The 20,256-nt window shown below is 41.7% G+C and overlaps 1 protein-coding gene across 1 annotated transcript in view; it reads left to right on the top strand.

The window, feature by feature from the left end:
* Positions 1–20,085, top strand: part of CRYBG3 (crystallin beta-gamma domain containing 3) — an 88,119-nt gene extending 68,034 nt beyond the window's left edge. The window contains exons 16-22 of the mRNA XM_062003171.1: positions 535–644; positions 1,164–1,290; positions 10,524–10,663; positions 13,650–13,773; positions 15,969–16,127; positions 16,705–16,864; positions 18,172–20,085. Coding sequence (XP_061859155.1) covers positions 535–644; positions 1,164–1,290; positions 10,524–10,663; positions 13,650–13,773; positions 15,969–16,127; positions 16,705–16,864; positions 18,172–18,260 — 909 coding nt within the window. The 3' untranslated portion in view covers positions 18,261–20,085. The remainder of the gene's footprint in view (positions 1–534; positions 645–1,163; positions 1,291–10,523; positions 10,664–13,649; positions 13,774–15,968; positions 16,128–16,704; positions 16,865–18,171) is intronic.
* Positions 20,086–20,256: the final 171 nt, after the last annotated feature.

Genomic DNA, 20,256 nt, shown 5'->3' with positions numbered 1-20,256 from the left:
GTTCACAGTGCATTTACCAGGCTGAACCCAGTTCCCCCAGCAATTGCCAGTCTCTGTGGTCACAGAAAATTTCAAGGCACTTTGTCAGCAGTAGCCCTATGTCTTTTGACCAACACTTCCCTGTCCTGTTCTGAACATTGGATTGCTGAGCTATAGCAAGAATTAGCTGCAGTTCAGGGTTGCTATGGATGGAAGATAACATCCTTCGGTCTTCTCTGGGCCCGCTCCTGCTTCAGTTGAACTTAGCTTGCTACCACTGCCTCAGCATTGCTGGGAAGCATCCTATACCAGGCCGGGATGCATCCTGTACCAGGCCCAGAAACAGTAAAACACTTAATTTTAATTTTTTTTTTTCTAAAAATAAAGCAGCTTTAGAAATGTAAAAGATTCCTCAAAGGAGAATTCATTTTATTGATTGTATCTTTGTGATTTGATTTGGTACTTCTCTAAGAGCACAGCTATCTCTGTTTACATTAATGATAATGCATTCATTTTCCTTCTAGTCATTGGTTTTGTTTTGTTTTGTTCTTGTAGCTCAAAGCTTTCAGTAATACACATTTCCAAGGAGCATGTATAGATTTCACAGCAGAAGTTTCTGATTTTACATCATTCATACCATGTTCTTTTAAGGTTCTTCGGGGATGGTAAGTCTGTTTGTTTACATGCCACCATTTTCAGTAATAAGAGAATTTTTTTAAACACTACTACATTTCAGACAGCTGAAAGAGCATAACACATACCCATCATATTCCATCATGTCTTAGACTCTTTCTCTTCCAATACATCTCGGTAGCTCTCGTGCTGTCATTGGTTTGGATAGTGTGCATTTTGCTTTCCCTGCGGGAATTTTGCACAGTTACCGTGATTCTTTTTTTAACTCCAGTTAGAATTTGTTCCAGATCTTGAGAACTTGGTACAGAAGTGTCTCCATTCCACTTGCATTTTTTGAGCCTGGAACTGAGGTTTCTGTACCATGTGATTTGATTTTGCCACTTCGGTTGTTTTGTCGCATAGCCTTTCAAGTTACCTTACTTTTAAGCTTAACAAGAACAAACAAATTTTTTACTCTTTATTTCCATAGCAAATATTTAATCTTGGAAAAAACCCTTCTTGTTAATAAGCATCTAGTGCAGCTAATATTTTCTGTTACTTTGTTCTTTCAGTTGGCTCCTTTATTACCAAGGGGAAATCACTGACAATCACTGTGTGCTGGAAGAAGGCCTCTACTTTGACCTCAGTTCCTGTGGCTGCCCGAGTGCTACAATCAAATCCCTCAAGCCTATTCAATATGTAAGGACTCTATTGAAAAAATAAGAAAAAAACAACACAAACATTTGGAACTCTTTTTTTCCTTGTGAGATGTTTGAAGCAAGTGCTTGCACTAAACAAGCTCCCAGTCAGGGCAAAGAGGGCAGGTCTTTTTTCTTGGCTTACAGGATTTTTTGGTTAGGAACAAGCCAGGCTGAGTGCAGGCATGCAACCGATCATGCATAGGTATGTGCTCTTGGGTGTCCTGGGCTCAAAGTTGCTGTCTTGTACGAGTTGCAGTGACTGGCAATTTTTTGGCTGATCTTTATTGTACAGCTTAGCAAGCTTAGTAGACAGTGAGATATTTTGTCACACTATCTAAGCAATGGGGCTTTCTTTTTACTGAGGGATATGGCTTAATTTAGTGATGGGCTTGGCAGTGTTAGGTTAGTGGTTGGACTTGATCTTAAAGGTCTTTTCCTATGATACTACGATTCTTTTATTATATTTACTGTATTGGCCTACAGTCAAGGTTCAGTCACCCTGAAGATATGAAGACTGAAATTACAAGTAAACATATACTTGCCATAATACTGTTTAATTTATTAACTATTTTATAGAAATACAAAAATGCTTTTTGCTTCCTAGTGGTACCTCAAATCATGGATCAGTAAAATGATGTAATAACCTACATATGACACATCAGATAGCTCGGTCCACAGTTCATGTGGCCATCCTGTCTCTTGGTGACTTCTGAGATACAGGACAAATACTTATTTCACATGCATATAGTCTTCATGTGACTTTCAGGTCACATTGGTTGTACTACCCAAGTACACAGCTTGCAGCAAAGTGGCCTGTTGTAGCAGTAAGGCGAGATACGAGGTGCTCTGTGGTAAGGAGACTGGACAGAAATGCGTGATACTGTCCAGTACAAGATAGATACAGCTGTTTGTATGTCCCAGCGAAATCCTGCATACAGGACATATGCCTCTTCGAGTCTTGCTGTGACGTCTATGCCTTTGTCCTATATCTTGGTGTGCTCCTATGGAAGACCATCAAAGACAAGCTGGCTATAACACTGTTGGTAAAAGAGAAGCAAGTGTCTGCTTTGCCCACTCTTTTCTGGCACTTGACCCACTTCTCCAAAACTCTTCCTCCTTCCCTGATCGCAGAACACAAATTCATTCTATTTGACATGTGACCTTCAGTGTAACTCTTACAAAACTACACTTTAAAGATTACTCAATTAGTTTTCTTCAAGCATTAAATCCTCTTTTCTGTTTATGAACAGATTAAAAAAAAAAACCCCAAAAAAACCCAAACAACACAAAAATAAATCCTAAAGCCCAAAAGCCATTGGGCATGGTGGGAAGGATGTAAAACTCCAGTCTGAGAGTTGATATTTTTGATAGGTTACATAGATAGGATGACTTCATTGGAACTATACCTTCTCTCCTGCTGAGAGCCTGGTTTTCAAATTTAATGATCTCCTTTTCATGTTAAGCCTTCAGACTCTTCTCAGCTAAATCAGAGTGAGGTTTTGGCATGAAATGGTAGGTCTCGGCCAAATCCCCAGCCTGTAATCTCACAGGGAGGTAACAATGTAGTTTGGCATAGTAGGAAGGTAATGGCAGCCCTTGATTACCGAGGGCCAAGCCCTGGGAGAAGTGTGTTTGGCAGGCTGCGTGTGGGAAGCTTACACACGCCTTACTTGTACTTTGTAAATGAACTTGCACTTCTTAGTTCAGTTCCTCTTCTGCAGATAGGAGCCCTTGCGTTTCACAAAACTGAGGTACGGAGCAGCATGAAATGCTACTGAACCACACCTGTTTCACAAATAGAAATGCCCTCCTCGGCCCCTAAGACATTGTGTAGGTGAATTGCACAGGGCAGTGCTCAGGGGCCCGGTGCAGCGCAGACGTGATGTCGAGCACACAGGCCTGAGCACGGGCAGCAGGCAGAAACAGCCACAGTTCATTCTGTGCATTGTCCCCAACACACAGCTCTTGGAACAGAGCCCCTTTTATTACAAGATATTTCTGTTAGCTCATTCAAGAAAGCAACAAGCGTATTCCCAAGTGGAATCTTTGTATAGCTTTATTGAATTCAGTTGTGACATCAGGAACTCCTTCTATTATTCAGCTTTAATGACCAGCCCAATCAGACTAAGGTATCTCAATAGCTCACATGGAAGAGGGAGAAAGTTTAACCCGGCACCAAGACCTGGGTGTGCTTTGTCTCCTGCTCTCCTGTAAGTGAGATAGATGTGTTTGCTGCAAGTGTAGCTGTCAGAAGGGCTCACACAGCAGGGACTCATATATTGCTTCAGTGTGTGAGGTTTCTGCATCCCAGATGTTTATGAGAAATAGAGGCCCATGTATGCCACTGGCAGAGGGGAAAAAATATGCTTTTAGCAGCACAAAGGACTCATAAGGCTAGCTTGTTGCCAGCCTTCCAGAGAAGTCCAAGTCTGTTGACTGGTGTTAGGTGTGGTCCAGCTGTGTATTTTAGAAATAGGTTGTTTCAAACAATCTTTTGGGATAAGAGGACAAATCTGATGGAGGAAATGAGGACACGGGATTTGGGTATTCCCTTTCTAATTTGCAAGATTGAAATGATAACTAACTAGATGTTACATATTACACTACTATATTATACAGCTGAGTCAAGTCTCAGCTCTGTCCCTCTATCTGCGGGATAAGAGTTTAAGTTTCTTTGTGTGGGGCTAATTGAAGTAGCTGTGAAACACAGCAGGCAGTATGGGCCACTGGCCCCGGTGGGCTTTGCAGCTTGGCTGGGTGTCTGCACTGATTTCTGCATCTGACCTTGAATCAAGATGCCCCTTCCATGTCTCTCTCTTCTAGTAACTAAAAGGAGCATCTAGCAATGTTTCTGCTGTTGCATGTAGCAGTACCTTCGGTGTAACTTTGAGTTTTCACTCAAAATCAGTTTTGATATTGTCAACTGCCACAAGATTTCTGAGCTCTTCATTTTAGAGGGCAGAATTTGAGAATTAAAGTTAAATAGTTGTGGTATTCTCATGAGTGTGCTTTTATGACCTGACAGAACAACACTGTAAAGTGGCAATTAGGATTTTTGTGACTGTGTGAGGTAACAGTAATGCCTTAGTCTGTATGAAACAGCTAAGAACTTCTGCAAAGCCATGACTGATTTGTTTGAAAGTAGATCAACCAGTTGAAGATAAGGAAGGGATTTGAAGGAACAGTTTGTTCTCTGCAAAATGCAGCTTTGATGCAAACAATGTAATTGCAAACAAATATAGCAAGTATTCTAAATGAAAAAAGTGAGGATTTGGATTTTTTCTTAGGAAACTAAACTTTTGTGGCTTCTGTTTGAAAATTGCCATAAATTTGCATATTTAAGAGCTTAATTACATTACAAAGTGAAGAATCTTTTTCTAAATCACAAAGTTGGCCCAATTAAAATAGAAAAACCCCAAAACTTTCAGAGCAACATGAAATGAATTTTGATAAGAAAACAGGCTCACACTAGTAATGGTCTGATTTGTGTGTTGTGCTGACAGTATTTTAGGGTGGCTAGCTTTTGTTCTAACCTTTACCTCTTGGAGGGATGTTTTATGGGTTCTTTGCTGAAAAGGGAATTGGTCATCATTTCAGTATGGTGTATTACCCCACCCTCTCCATACACACACAGAGACACACACACACCCCCACACACACTCCTTCATTTCTCAAGAAATTGAAATCGATGTGGTTTCACTTTGGTTGTTCCCCGTTTGTTATGCACTGGTGTCACAGAGGAATTCAACACAGAGGAGTGTGACCAGTTTACTGTTTGATGAGGAAGTAGCAGAGCAAAAGCTTAGGCAGGTTCATAAGGAGGGAAGTAACGTATTTCCATATTCCCAGGAAACTCTTTCCCATCTTGGCTTATTCTCTGAGGTGTATAGTACTCAAATCTTCAAGAGGCCCTACTTGGTCAGTTTTGCTCAAATTCAGACTAGACTGTATTGTCCTGGAAGCATTTAGGAAAAGCGATAGATTAATGAGATGATACTAAGAAGAAACAAGGCATATGAAGAAACAAGGCATATGTGTACCCTGATAATGAGAAAATAGCATCCTTTTCTTTCAGTGTTCTGGGAGGAAAAATAGTGTTGCTAAAAAGTATGTCTCACAGGAATGTATGTATTGCTTGAAGTGAACAGACTTTGGAAGCCTGCTTAACATTAGAAGGTTACACATCTATTTAGTAGTGGTAGGAACACTGGAGTAACTTGCATCTCACTGCCTCTTTTCATCTAAACATCCCAAAGCACTCTTTGGGAAAAGCTTTATTGATGACATTTGTTGATTTATTTTTATTTCAATCAATCAGGCAGCTAGAAGCATAGCACAGGTTAAGGGTTGCTGCATTTATTGAAGAGGAACATGTTTCCATGCCTGCCTCAGCAAGGACTTGCTTTTTTGCATTGCTGTGAATTCATGAAAAGGAAAGCGTGGGCTGCTCTTCTGGCACCAAGAGAGCAGGTGAAGTCAGCTATTACATTGATAAGGCCATGGTTGCTCATTGGAGCATGTGTCCAGTATTTGTTGTATGAAGAGTTTAGTTTTTGGGGGATGGAGACTCTCACAAGATGTTCTTAACAATGGGGAGTTCAGCTCTAGTGCTGCCTTTTATCAGGTATGTTGTTTTGTCAAACCCCCAATAATATTTGGTGTGACTGAGCATTGTGGTTTGACACCAGACAGCACCTAAGCACATCGGAGTACTGAGCAATGCCCCAGCAGCGATCTGCCCCTCCCAGCCATCTGCCCCCAGTTTCTGTACTGGGCATGACCTCCTATGGGATGGAATAGCTCTGGGGCTAGTTTGGGTCAACTATCCTGGCCATGCTCCCTCCAGGCTTCTTGGGCAGCTCCTTGATGGCAGAACATGGGAAAATGAGAAGTCCTTGAATTGGAATAAGCGCTACTTAGCAACAACTAAAACACCAATGTGTTATCCATGTTATTCTCATAATAAATCCAAAACACAGCACTGTACCAGCTATTAGGAAGAAAAATTAACTCTCACCTACAAAACAGGTACACTTACATGAACAAGAGTATCCAGGATAGTTGCAACAAGCAATTAGTTTTTCTTCTAAAATGTTAACTTCAGCCCTCAAGTTAAACCACTCTCATAGTTTCTATAGACAAAAATGAGATCTGGCTTGTAAGTTGTGCAGTGCTGTTTATTTATTCTTCCCTCCTTTTCTTTTGAGGCATTCATATTCTTGCTCTGATCAATCATCATAGTTCCTGTATGTCTATATTGATTATCTTTTCGAAGTTAAATACAGGCATTAACTAATCTTCTCAGCATTCCCATGAGGCAAATGACAAAATTGGATACAAAAAGTAATTGGTGTTTCCCAGGGCCAGGCTATGAGTCATTTTGTGTAACTGGGACTGGACAGTGGGTGTTACTGTCGTTCCTTTCCCTCAGCCAGGCATCCTTCCCAGACTGAAGGGAGGAGTATCCAGGCAAGCGCAACTTCAGGGAAGACAGCTGTAAATGATGAGTTAGCCAAGACTGAAGAGTAACATTTTTTGCCAAGGATGCTGTAATACAGCTGTGGAGTCTCCTCTAGTTAAGGCTCTGGCAAATACTGTTTGCAGAGCAACAGATCGGTAGGCACAGAGAGTGTACCAACCCTTGCTGTGACTGGGTTACGGTCATGCTTTAGTCCAGCCCCATGAATCTCTTTCTTTGGCTTTATTCAGCTCTCCCATCAAGTCTGCAAAATCCAATTGAAAAATAAAACCCAACAAACCAATGCAAAAAACGGATGCAAGGAAAAAAAATATGTTTTGGGATGAGCCCTTCTCAAAAAGGGCTTTATTAGTAATAACTTTCAAAATCTTCATAATGAAAAATAATCCATATATTATCCATAGTAAAAACTCTACTTGTTTTTAGTATAAACACGTGTGCAAAGTCACTTGTGCACTTGGTTTTCAGTTGTAGCACCTTTTGGGTTGGCCTCTTTGTGTCCGTATGCTGTTACTTTTTAGTGGCTCAAGCACCTAAGCCTTCTGCTGCAAACAAGAGACATATGAATGGAAGCTCATCTAGCTCTGATGTCTCTAATGTTATACACTTCAGGCTTGTATTGCTTTTTTTTTTCTAAACTGGTGAAGTATAAAACTCTGTTTTGAATGATGCAAAATCTGTGGTGCACAGCTGCTCTCTGTCAAAGAAAGGTGGAAGGCACTGAGAGGAAAGTCTCAGGTGATTTAAACTGTGCAAGAGATGTTTAGTGTGTTGATTTCCACGGCTTATCTTTCAGCCTTGGAAGTCCCACAGTGGAGAGGGAAGTAAGCTGTGTCATTTTTCATGGCATCATGTGCTGTGTTAGCCATAGGCTACCACACCTGTTAAGTAAAGAATATCACAGTATTTAACAGTTTACAAGGCTGCTTTTATCTTGAAATGCTATATAATACAGCCTTCCTTAATCACTGGCCTCTTGAACATACTATATCTCTTTGAGTTTCTGCCTGGACACTGGCATTAAAAAACAGGACAAGTGATACTACTTGAAACTTTATTGGTGCTGGTGTAAGCAAGGTAACTTCCTTAACACACAAAGATCAAGTAAAGTAATTCTTTAGTGCTTTGTCATCCTTGCAATTGGCAAGCTTTCTCCAAACAATGGCATTTCAAGTATTTTCCTTGAAATAACTCTGAAAGCAAGCTAACATAACCCTGATCTAGACTTCACAGTGACTTGCATAAATGTAAATGTCCTCTTTAGCTCACCTTTCAGAATCCAGGACTGGGGTCCACCTAAAGCAACACCACAATCTGAGGTTGGTCCCCTCTTATATTCTCTGATGGTTGCCCTTCCACTGGCTCTCGGAGAGCCCTGTTCCTCCCTGGCCTGTCAGGATTGGGCCTTGGTGAAGAAAGATGATCCTGTCAGTGTCACACTTAGCTATCAATGATGACTCTTCAGCCTGAAAATGAGTAAGAGTGCACCTCAGCATTCTGCAAGGAAGGGTGGGAGCAAGATGCCTCTGTAGTAAGTGTAACAGCATGGCCTCAAAACCTTATTTTTTACTGTTGGTAGTTTCCATGGAGCTATGAAAACAAAACCAGAGAAAAAAGCCAGGCCAAGTCACTGCTGCCAGCTGTTGGTGTAAAACGGTATATATAAAGTGAGTAATCAGCTCCTTGCTCTATATATGGTTGTGGAAATATGAGAGCTTCAGTGCTTGGGACAGCAGCATGTTTTCTTTTTCTGTGCTTCACGTCTGTGCCAAGACCAGTGGAGTCCTAAGGACTTGGTGGCAAGATGGTATCAGTCCTCGTGATCAATTGTGTTGTGTGTGTGATCGATGCGCTGCCTGCTGCATACCAACAGGCTGGGGCTCTGAGCAACCAGACAGGGCTTCCTCAGGTCCACTGAGTTCAAACAGAGTCAACCACACGAGAGCTGGAGGCATCTTTATTGACTTCATCAATTTGTTGTTGTGATTCTTGCTGTGTAAATGGATATACTGGATCAGATGACTTGTCTATCTAGTACAGCATCCTCATCTCTCAAGATATTGAATATTGCAACAGTTACGATAAATTTTAGGCTTTGGTTGGTGTTTGTCTAACAACAGGGATGCCAAATGGTGTTTCCCATGCTTAATAATGCACTTGTGAAAATTTTCCCTGTTGGACCTTTTCTGGACGTGGCTTCTGATCTCCACTCAGGTGAAAGCCAGTGCCAAGGGAGTTAGGACCTTGCAAACTGGAGTGTGATGATACTGCCTTGCTGAGCAAAGAGACCTGAGAAGCAGCTGTCTGCAGTAGCTCTGCTGGTTTAGATTTCAAATTAAACCTGTAGACACACACTGTAAATTTCACACACCAGCAGAAGGCAGGTGGGAAGAACTGACATTTTAAAATAAATGTTATGGGTTTTAATCTCTTTCTGTTTGCAACATTAGGTTTTTAGGAGCAAGGAGCTTTAAAAAAAAAAATCTCTCCATGTTGATGATCTCAGGCTCTTGCTTAAAATGTCTCAACAGACTCGCTGTCCATGCAGTGTTGCGTGACTTCTGTTGTCACTGCACTGGTTGGCAGAGGAAGGCAATTTCTCTGAGGCAGGATTCAACCAACCAATTACATATCAAGGGCCCTGAGTCAGTGCCAGTAAATTCGTAAGTCCTGAACCACTACCGAGCTCTTCAGAGACACTTTACTACAATACATGTGCCTCTTCAAGCATGCAAGTTAAATTCTCTTAATTACTCAGTGCTTATGTCAACTTTAATTCAAGATTTTGTTTCATTCGTTCCACCTGAGGCCATGTTTTGACTGCAAAAGAAATCCTACCTTTTGCCTGGGCCAGCTATCTCAGGATAACATCTCCTAAGAGCAAGAGTGACTCTTGAAGAGGCTGATAATTGAAGCAGTTATTCAGAATAAATTACAAGTGTTTATGATTTTGGTTATGAAACCTCCCTAATGGTTTTTGGTTAAAACTGATGACAAATTATACACGTGCCTTAGCACGGACTTTGTGTATTTAAATCTGTTCTCTCTGTGCTTTTCTGCTGATCTTACAGCTCTCCCACATTTTCATGCAAACTGATTCTTTCATAGGCAATCTCTCAACTGTAGAAAAGGACATGAAGTGAAAAATGTTTCAATTCTGCATGAGATTGAAGGGGTTACTGGTTAGGCCATTTCTTCAAGATTGTCAGAAGAAAACCTGGGGTGTTTGCTAAAAACACCGAGAGCGTTTTAGTTGTGATGTTTTTAACCTTTTCTGACTCATAGATCCCCAAGATCTTTTCAAGACTTGTGATTTGCCTCACTGCTTTAGATGCAATCTGCAGATCACCCTGAAAACTCCTGCTGTAACCCATTCCATCAATAAATAAATAAACTGGATTTATGAAAAGGAATCTCGATGATACAAATCAGATCCAAAAGATTTTTCAAATGCAAACAAGAGGCCCCTCTGTGTCTCAAGTGACTCGCATTGTCTGCCTTGTGTTGGTGGGCCGCTAGACTGATGACAAAGCCACTGATAAATGCAGTATGTTTCAGCTCTGTGTGCTTTGTTGGTGGCTGTACTTTTTTTTTTCCTTGCTGTTATATTTGCTGAGGGAGCATGATCTAACCCAAAAGCATGTGGGAATTAAATGGGCAGATGTGTGCATCATCCCTAACAACTGAAGTTGGACTGTTCCTAGTAAAACTCTGCTCTTTTTTTTCTCTTCCCCATTTTCCCCTGCTTCCAGGTTTTTGCAGAGCCGTCCATCAGTCTGTTTGCTCTGGAATGCTGCAAGGGCAGGGAGCTGCACTTCAGTGAACCCGTCAATTCGGTTTTGAACGAGGACCTTCATTTTTACACTCAGTCTGTATGGGTGAGAAGTGGATTGTAAGTATGGAAGAAATATTCTTGTCAAGTTTTGCCTTATAGGAGCTAGTACTGAACGTGCATTTTCTCCTGATTACTGCCTGTTTTCATAGGATGTATTTCACATTCTAACTTTTGTTTTGAGACAATATAAAATCCTAAAATGTGGTTGAATGCTAGAGCCACTTGTTGTATCAGGACCTAAAACAAACAAAAACTCTGTGCAGAGGGTGTACTGCCCCATTCAAGAGCTCTGCTTTTATCCCTATCCAGTAAGAAACAATAGAGTCCATTGTTCAAGCCAGGAACCAAAAGTAAATAAATTTTGATTGCTGTCTTACAAAGACAGGTAGATGTGGATTGCCTTTATTAACTGGCTGTAAAACACCAGCTGTGAACGGCAGCGATTTAACTTAAACCACAGCAGTGATTCAGTGAAGCTCGACCTGCTGCTTGGCTGCCAAAGAGGCAACAACTTCTGAGAGAAGCTCAGGCTGGATCTGACAGCTGGAACAATAATTTGCTTCTGTTATTAGTTTAACCCCTCTCCGTGAGGGTGAATACACACCCAAGGTCTTCTATGAAAACCATTTTACATCTGCTGAAGTGACCTTCTAACCTTTTTCTGCATCTCCCCCTATCACCTTTTAGAGATGGCCAGGTTTTCAGCCTCCACATGCACAGCAGCAAGAAGTAACTTGCAGAGTCTCATCTTTAAACAGAAGGCTGACTGTTCTTCTCATATGACACAATGTTTCCTGTGTTGATGTTTTCCCCTTGTTTTCCACACAAACACAGCTGTCATTTTTTTGAGCAATCTTATGGGACAACACAAAACCACATAAAATTTGAACTAACTGTTCAAGGAATTAGTGTAGGCTGTTCATGGCTTATCTGTGTTGTGAATCTTAAAGTGAATTTGTCAAATGCATCCAGTCTGTTACCACCTAGAAGTCAAAACTCTTCCATGAATATCTGTGGTAACGCTGCTGAAAGCTCCTCTGGTTCTTTGAGATTGGTAGAAAGGCTCAGCCTAACATAACTAATGCCCCAGAGCACCATGGACTGTTTTCTTTCAAGAATTCAACACGAGTGTTTTCTTGAAAGGTTGATTAAGGATTGGGCCTCACTTCCTTTAAGAACAGTTTGCAGCAATTGACTTTAGCTGTGGGCCCATACTGAATATAAGCTTCCCCACAGAGCTCCAACAGTTCATTGTGAGTTCTGGTCCCTAACATCTGTGCTACTTCCATCCTGAGCCCTTGCTGAAAATACAGAGAGCACAATTATCTGCTGCTGTTTCCTTGAGATGCCCCAGTTGAGAGTGGCAAGCAGCTGCTGTTTGAGGCTAAGAACTGCATGCAACCATTCCCTGTGATCTGTGCTAGTTGGGAGGAGGAAAGACCTTCTTTGAGAGGAACGCCTGATTTAATTCCGGTGGGAGTGTGTAAATCTACATACCTCTGTGGAAGCATTACAGTCTATAAAAGTGTGTCTGGTTGGGGAATGTCTCTTTATGAGCTTTCTCTGCCCTTTCATCAGAGATGTGGAACTGGAAATTAAATCACTTTGATTATGCACTTGGCTGTAAAGGCAGCATGTGGCTTTGGGACCACATAGTAGAAGAGCACAGGAGAGTGAGCGTAAAAGTCCAGCCCCTTCTCCATCTTCCTGTTCATTCTGGAGTATGCAAGGGAGGGTAGCTGCTTCCTTGTCCGTGGGAAGAGTTAGAGCAGAATGGCTGGGCTTTTCCTGAGCTCCTTGTGACGCTCCATAGCTTGTCCCCATCCCATGCTGCAGATAGGCAGCCTAAAGGTTGAGGGTGGCAGGTGATTGTGGGATGTTCCAGAGGGTTTTTCTGCTTTGGAACTGCATTTCAAATGAAGCTGTTTGATGCTCGAGGAACAACATTAACAGTGAACTCTCTCTGCCTTGAAAGAAAGCACCACAAGAAAAAAGTCAGGAATGTGTTAGATGTTTAAGGTACACACAGTGGTGGTCAGGCTGCTCTGGTTACCTGTTAGTTAGGAGGTATGGGACTTCATTTGAAGAAACAGTGATCCAGCCTCATTGTGAGGCAGCTGACAGTTGGCACACTTCAGCCTCCAAGGAGTCCTGGGCAAGACTGCCTGGCTTGTTTCTCTGAGTTAGGTGTGATGGGGAAAAGTAAATTACAGGTGCTGAAAGCACTGTTTGTGGATGTTTTCTCACTGAGTTACAGTGCAGCCATCCCTCATGTTCCTGCTAGTTGACCTGTAAAACGGGTAAGGCTGCAGAACCAGTATTTGCTTTGTGTTCAGATGAGTTAATGAGCCAAGCATTTAGGATTCAGTGTCTGCACAACAATGTCCTATTGATAGGAATAAAACTGATCTGTGATCCTTAGGCTGCCTTTGTAAGCAGCAACAGTATTTACTGCGCAGATACATACCTAGAAGACAAGGGATCTGTACATGCTGGTGCTTTAACTTCGTGTAAAAGGATTCAGCCATGTGCGAGGCTCAGATGCGTTCACTACAGGAAAGTCTTTAACAGCAATGTATAGGGTTTGGAGTAAGTATTTTGTATGTGTTTTCAGACAAGTTAAAAAGTTTTAACTGTAACCAAAGAAAACATTGGACAAAATCCTCTCATAGTTAATACGTACAGCCAGGCAAAGGTGCAAGTGGTACAGTCTGGTGTGGGGCTTCCTGGTTTCCTAATGCGGTCCCACTGGAATCTACATTATTCCCATCTGGGTTCATGGAGAGGTTCTCATACTTGTGGAGGAAAGAAAGGGTGGGGAGGGGGTAAGAGTAGAGTTTACAAGTCTCAGGCAGACAAACAAAAACCAGGTCTTAATTTAGACAGAAACCAAACAGTTAAACCCCTGAACCGAATGGCATTTTGCAGTGCAGTAGTAGAGGTTTAATGGGACATTTCAAGGGCACAGTCCTGAACACAAGCCAGGCGTTTAGTTTTGCTAAGACTAATGTGTGGTCTTTAACATTCTGTTCTCTGTATCCAGGTGGATTGCATATGAGGGATGTAATTTTTTAGGAAAGCAGATTCTGCTGGAGCCCAGCGAGATTTCAAACTGGAATGAACACAGTGGCTGGAAAGTAATTGGTTCCCTTCGTCCTGTGAAGCAGGTACAGTAAGACTGTGTGAGGACAATTTTTTGTGTTGTTCTTTTGTTTTGGACAGGGATATTAGTGCACAAGTAGCAGGTCTACCACTAAGTATAATGATGTGCATTGTACTCCTTGAATCAAGCCAAACGATGGCAGCCAGAAGGACCTACTAGATTACTGAAGCAGAAAATGCCTCTGTTGGCAGTTATTGAGATCTATATTAGGCTCCTAATGGGAAATCATTCCTAGTTTCTTGGAGCCAAGTTTTGTTTTTCTGGATGGCTCATTAGGATGTTCTGTAGGTGCTCTATTTTTACATTTTGCCATATAACGAGAACCAATTCTATGTTGGCTTGTTTCATAATTAACATAAATGGAAGCAAGAGCAAATTTTATTGTGCTGTATAGCCTGGGTTTCCAAAGGAAGACAATTTTAGGCAGTCCCAAAGGTTTTCCCTCTCTGCCTCACCCCAAGTAATGCCAATTTCAGTCTCAGACTCAAGTCTCAAAACAAAGTTCTCAGGAGCTTTATGAAAGGTAGATAGAGATGCAAGAGTTGAGATAAATACTTCTCATTCAAGGAAAAGCAGGTCCAGTTCTGCATCTCTGCCTTTCCAGGACACATCAGCATGTGATAAGTGACACACGGACAAACTGGTCCGAGCACCTGTTGCCATGCAGCTGTGGGAGGGCAGCACTGGGCAGATAGATAGGAAGAGGACAGAGGAGAGTGGCAGGGAATGTGAGGGGTAGCTCCCCTGGGAAAGAGTTTTTGTTAGCTCTGCTTCTCACACAGCAGTTTGTTTCCACTTACTGACAAATGCCACTTTATTTTTAAACACCAGATTCAGCTGGGGATATGCTGCAGTAAACAAAAATAATTGTCTTTAGCGTTACACATGATCTGCCCCTCTCCCAGTAAAGGGTTCCCCCCTCACAATGGTTTGTTACTCCAAGAAGTTGGCAGCTGCATGGAATTCCTTGGAAGTAGCAACTACCAAAGGATCCTGTTTTGGCTCTGTTATTGCAAGAAATAATAACAGTAATTTGTGCCAGTCTTAGAAACAGAACTCTCTTCATACAGCAATCTGAAGAGCTTTTACATTTGGTAGCATCCTTTTTTACACTGCAACAGTGAGTAGTGTTCCAAGGCCCACTTCGACTGCTTTGCTGAGACTTTGGTATTTGGGGTTTGTGTGGTTATTTTTTTGGTATGGTTTTGGTTTAACCCCTGCATCCTGAGGGCTTCCTTGAGTCTAACTACTTGTGCTTGACGCCTTTGTAGGCATATGGTCCTCTTTTTTTGAGTGGAGTAATACTGCAAACCTGCATCATTTCATGTCTCTTCCTTCAAACTGCGTTACAAAAACAGTCAAGTCTGCCAGTGTGAGAACTAGTGCAAGAAAAAAAGTGAAACATTTGAAACATGCAAATGACACACCAAAATTTTGCCCAGTGACTTCAGAATACATTCCCTTCCTTGTAAAGACTAACTATACACTACATAAATACACAGTAGTTTGTGGGTGCTTGGTGGGAGAGAGGCTTTATTGTCTGTACCTTACAGTTTGGTTTATTATGAAAACAACAAATTCAGAGCTCCTGGAAGAAAAACTGCACTTGACTTGGAGTTCCAGCAGAGCTGCCCTTTGTAACTCACTGCTTGCTACTTGTAACAAAACTGGTGAATAACACAGCAAAAGCTCACCCTCTGTAGAAGCCCCACAAAATCCCCCTTTTTTTTTGAGTAAATTGAGTAAAAAGGGATGCCAAGACAGTACTCTGGTTTCTCTCTATGTTCAAAAGCAATGGTGTAACTTCTCTGCCATATGTTCCAGTTAATGGAGGTTGAAGCTGCTGGATATGTGACTTGGTAAGTTTTGTGTCCCAAGAATAAAAAGCCTGTGGAGTACAGTATATTTACTGGCCTTGGAACGAGCGAAATGGGCTGAACTAGAGATATTTGCATGTTACAGGAATGAGTTCTGTAGACATGAAGACATTTTTTTTAAACCCCTATCTGCTCTTGCTGCTTAAAGTTGTCCAGCCTATGAAAAACACTGCTGCTGTAAATATACATTTGTTTCCAACAGAAAAAATACTGAACATCCTCATCTGAAACTGGAACGTACGCTTTAGAAAACTGATATAAGATGGTGGGGGAGACATTCTCACATCTGCTTTGGTAACTATCTTCCTTCCTGCTATTTCAGCCAGCAGTGTACCTCAGAGTCAAGAACCAAGCCCAGGGTAAATACCTGACGGTCTCTGGCAGCCTGGCAGACGTAAGGGCGACGTCAGTGTGCGCGTCCCCATATAATGGCAAGGATACCCAGGTCTGGCACTACTGGCATGGACTCTTCAAATCCAAGGTGAGTTTCCAGCTGCTGGAAGTGGGGTTATATACCACTTGCTGTCCTTTCACCTTCACTCTACACTTTTGCTGTAGGTTAGCATTAACACTGGGATAGCTTTTGGCTTCTCCGATGCATCTTAACCCAAAACTCTTACCAACCTATATCCTCCTGTTATGCAGAGACAGATTTGACTGGTCTGTTTTGGCAAGGGGGACTGCTTTTCACATCTGCTTAATGGGGCTGTTTTTCCTGGAAGCAGAAACCTGGTTTTGGCTAAAGGCGCAATTTTATTATCTCCAAAGAATTTCTCTGAGAAGCAATATGCAAAGTAACTGGCTTTGTATTGATGCTGCCTTTGAGAGTCTGTTACTAATATAAAAAGCTGATGATTTAATGTAAGAAACACTTGAAGTAAAAGACCACTGCCTTTGCTCAAGGTCTGTTGATAAAATCTGGCTCTAGCTTCCTTGTCAGGCTTGTCACCAGCAACAGGACAATTACTACAACTTGCTTGGTGCCTGAAACCAAAATGAGTCAGACACACAACCGAGGCTCCGTGGCCTGGATCTCACTGCTCCTCTTGTTTCTCCAGGCTAACAACGCCTGTCTGGATGTCATTGGCGGCAGAGACGTGCCTGGGGCCAAAGTCGCGCTCTGGGCAGAACATGGGAAGGACAGGCAAAAGTGGAGACTCAATGAGGATGGAACCATCAGTTCATACCTCAGTGATCAACTGGTGCTTGACATCAAAGGTATTTAAAAAAAACAAAACAAAAAACAACTAAAATTCAGAGATTGAGGTCAGTTGCTCTATTCTGGCTGGTTTTGTGCTTAGGGTTAGAGAGGGAATCTAGTCTTTGCTCTTAGGCTTATGTCCGGTTGCTTGACAGTGGGACAAGAAACAAGAGGACAGGGGGGAACCTTCTGTTCTTAATCCCAGAGGATTACTTTGGTTGACTCAGATCTTCTACTTCAAGGAGCTCTGCAGTGCTGATGACAAGAAATGCAAGTTACAGAAGACAAAATGGTGCAGGAAAAGTCATCACAGAATAGGTGTAGCTCAAAAAGAGGAAAGTGCTCCCTCCTAAAGTTTTCAGGCTGGTTAAAACAGTCATTGCTCAAGTGCTAGTCCTTCTAATTATCCACCATGATAGAACTGCCTTGCTGGAGAATGCCTGTTCCTCACACAGTTTGTTCCATCTCTGCAGCTGGGGTTTTATCCTTCAGGAAAGGTGGTGTGGCAGTGGCTGCTTAAGAGGTTGGGGCTCTATGGTGCCCTCTTACCTCCTATGAAAGGTCTAAGTAAATGAATTAGTAGCCTTACACCTCTGCAGGACATACAGACCAGGGTAAGGGCACATCCCACAGGTGAAGGTGTCAGCCTTTTCCACAAATGTCCTTTTGGCTGCTACACATCTGACATATGCAGCACAGACTTACTGATAATGCATCCTCAGGCTTGGGATGCTGAACTGAGAGAATATTCTTGACTTCCAGAACTAACCCCCGTTCCTTAATGCATAAACAGTTACCACAAAGTCATTAAATGCACCTGGCAGCACTGAGGGCAGCTCTTACAGTATCAGAGCTGTGCTGCCTTGATCACTCCAACATACACTGTTGAAGGATAGGAGGGGTGAGATACCACTTGTTATAGCTCTTTAGAACATCCGTTTCTTATTAGTGAGGTTTTTACTTAGGGTACAATGAGGGAAAAATGCACTGTCATTTTTAGGCTACGTGTATGTATTCAAAGGAGAGAAATTTTATTGTAAGGACTTCCTAAGTTTGTGGTTGAAGTGGATATGCTACACCAAATAATCTCACACCTACCTGTGAACTTGAATTGCTACTATAGCACTACCTGCCTACCTATCTAGGCATGTGATGGGAGCTGATAAGTGACCAGTTGAAGGAGACAGAGAGGCTGACACCAGCCCCCTACCTCATAGAATTTCTATTTTTCAGCTAATTGTCATACTGTGTCACATTTTGTAAAGATTATGCACAGACTCTTCTAAGCATTTCTCTTTAGCTTTTTTCCATGATTTTGTTTAAGGAGGAAATTATTACGACAAGAATCACGTCATTATGAATCAGCCAATAGATGACAAACTATCACAAAAATGGGAGGTTGAAATATTGTGAGTAAAACTCACCCCGCAGCTCAACCTTCTGTGAGTTTAATAACATCTGCAAGGGGAAAAAAACCCACAACTACTGAAGTCACGCACCACTGGAACAGCACCTCTTCCCTACTTTCCTTCATAAGCACCAACTCCTAAAACAACTGAAATTTGCACAAATCTGGAAGGTGGGAGGTTGACCTAATGTCTTTCTGCAGTGAAGCTGATTCTTCAAAAAACTGCTCCTTTGAAAGTCAATCTTACTCTTCATCTGGAGTATTGGAAGTTTCGCAGCATATGAACTGCAAGACATAACATGGGAAAAGGTCTTCAGAAATGGTGACACTCAAACTGGTGGAGGCGCCCCGAGGAATGATGAGCATGAGAAAGTTCGAGTTGGACTTTTAAGTCCCAAGTGAAATTGAAGCTCCAATCTCCTCTCTTGCTAAAATGCAATTTGTTTTCTTTGTAAAGACAACTTTGAGCTGGAATTAACAGCTCACCATGTGAACTGAGGCAATGCAGCCTTACTTTTGCTCCCCTGCTGTTACTGGTAGGCCTTTGTCTTCACCTGTCTTTACAGTACCAAATTTCCAGATTCAGGAATTGGTTTTGCTGACCCCAGGGCCTGTTTCCAGCCCATGAAACTGAGTTATCACTGAACATCACCTTTAACAAGCAGCCATATTTGCATGTATCAAAAAAAGAATAAAGGGTCCTGGGTCAGGCTGGACTTCTGTAAGGGCTAGCTGCATTTTTACAGCAGTAATGATTTTAACTCTAGCTGTATTTTGTTTCAATGTATATAGATTAATTTAATACAATGTAATTTGGTCTCAAAACCATCTCTTCCTTCAGAAAATAATTCACTCTAGTACCTGCTTTCAAAAGTGCTAGCAGCCTGCATTTCAACACTTGCTTAAAAGACCGGCACAACTGCATGGTAACATTGCTGGGGCTCATCACCACCACCTTCATTGGGGCCCAAAGGATAAAGGCTTGGAGTAAGGGCCCAGACCTTAGCCTGCCTCTGCTTCCCCCTATTTCAGCACTACTGGCTACCGCTTGAGAGCCACGCACCTTATGGGACTGCAGTTGTTGCAGGCTTGAAAAGCAAGTTCCTCACCTGGCCCCAGCGTGCAGCAGTGAACCCGTCACTCACAGGGCTGTGAACACCTGACATGGATGAGATGTCCCTTTGATCACTGGTAACTTCATTTGATTTCAGTGTTGCTAAATTAATTGGCTTCATTGAAAATGTTGTATCTTTTTCCTTATTTGTATAGTCAGGGTCTGTATTTCTGTTACTATACAGAGAGCGTGTAGGTTACCTAGAGACAGATACTTTAGTTTTCAAAAGCTGGAACTATTCCAGTTGTGCATTCAAACAGGATTCATCCCCAGACAAGTAAAACCACCTAACCCTGAGTTTGACACAGAAATAAAATATATGGATGTCTATTTTTGTATGAAATGGAGTTCTATAAAGCACTATTTAAAAAAAAAATAAACATCTACTTGCACTTACTATTTTACATTAAAAAATGATCATAAATCTGCTGTTTAAGTAACAGATCTTCCAATGTATGTATTTTTCCAACTAAAGCACTTGTTTAGCTTTTGTATGTAAGTAAGTCAGCAGCTCCAGTGTCTTTCTTTCCATATGAAACTACACAGAAGCCTGTGTAAAAAATTTCTACTCTTTTAAACCAAGAATGACTAAAAATCATATTTGGTGTGTCAGTGTTAGATAAAGTTAAGCAGGCTTTTGTACTTCGGAGATCTTGAATGTAAAATGCCAAGCATGTATATTTTAATTGTATAAAACATTTTTTTTTTAGGAGGAACACCTTGCTTGTTGGTTTCTTTTCAAACTAACTAAATACACCAATGGTTTTAGCAGATGTCGAGCACCTTCCTGTGAAATATTTATTTTCAAACAGGCAAAGAAGGGTTAAGTATATTGAATTTTCCTATTAAACAGTGATGATCAAGTATTAAAATAACTGCACCACTCC

Source organism: Colius striatus, chromosome 1 (assembly GCF_028858725.1).
Source record: "Colius striatus isolate bColStr4 chromosome 1, bColStr4.1.hap1, whole genome shotgun sequence".
NCBI classification, from domain to species: domain Eukaryota; kingdom Metazoa; phylum Chordata; class Aves; order Coliiformes; family Coliidae; genus Colius; species Colius striatus.
The sequence above is the reverse complement of the archived record's forward strand: the minus strand, read 5'-3'. Positions and strand labels throughout refer to the sequence as shown.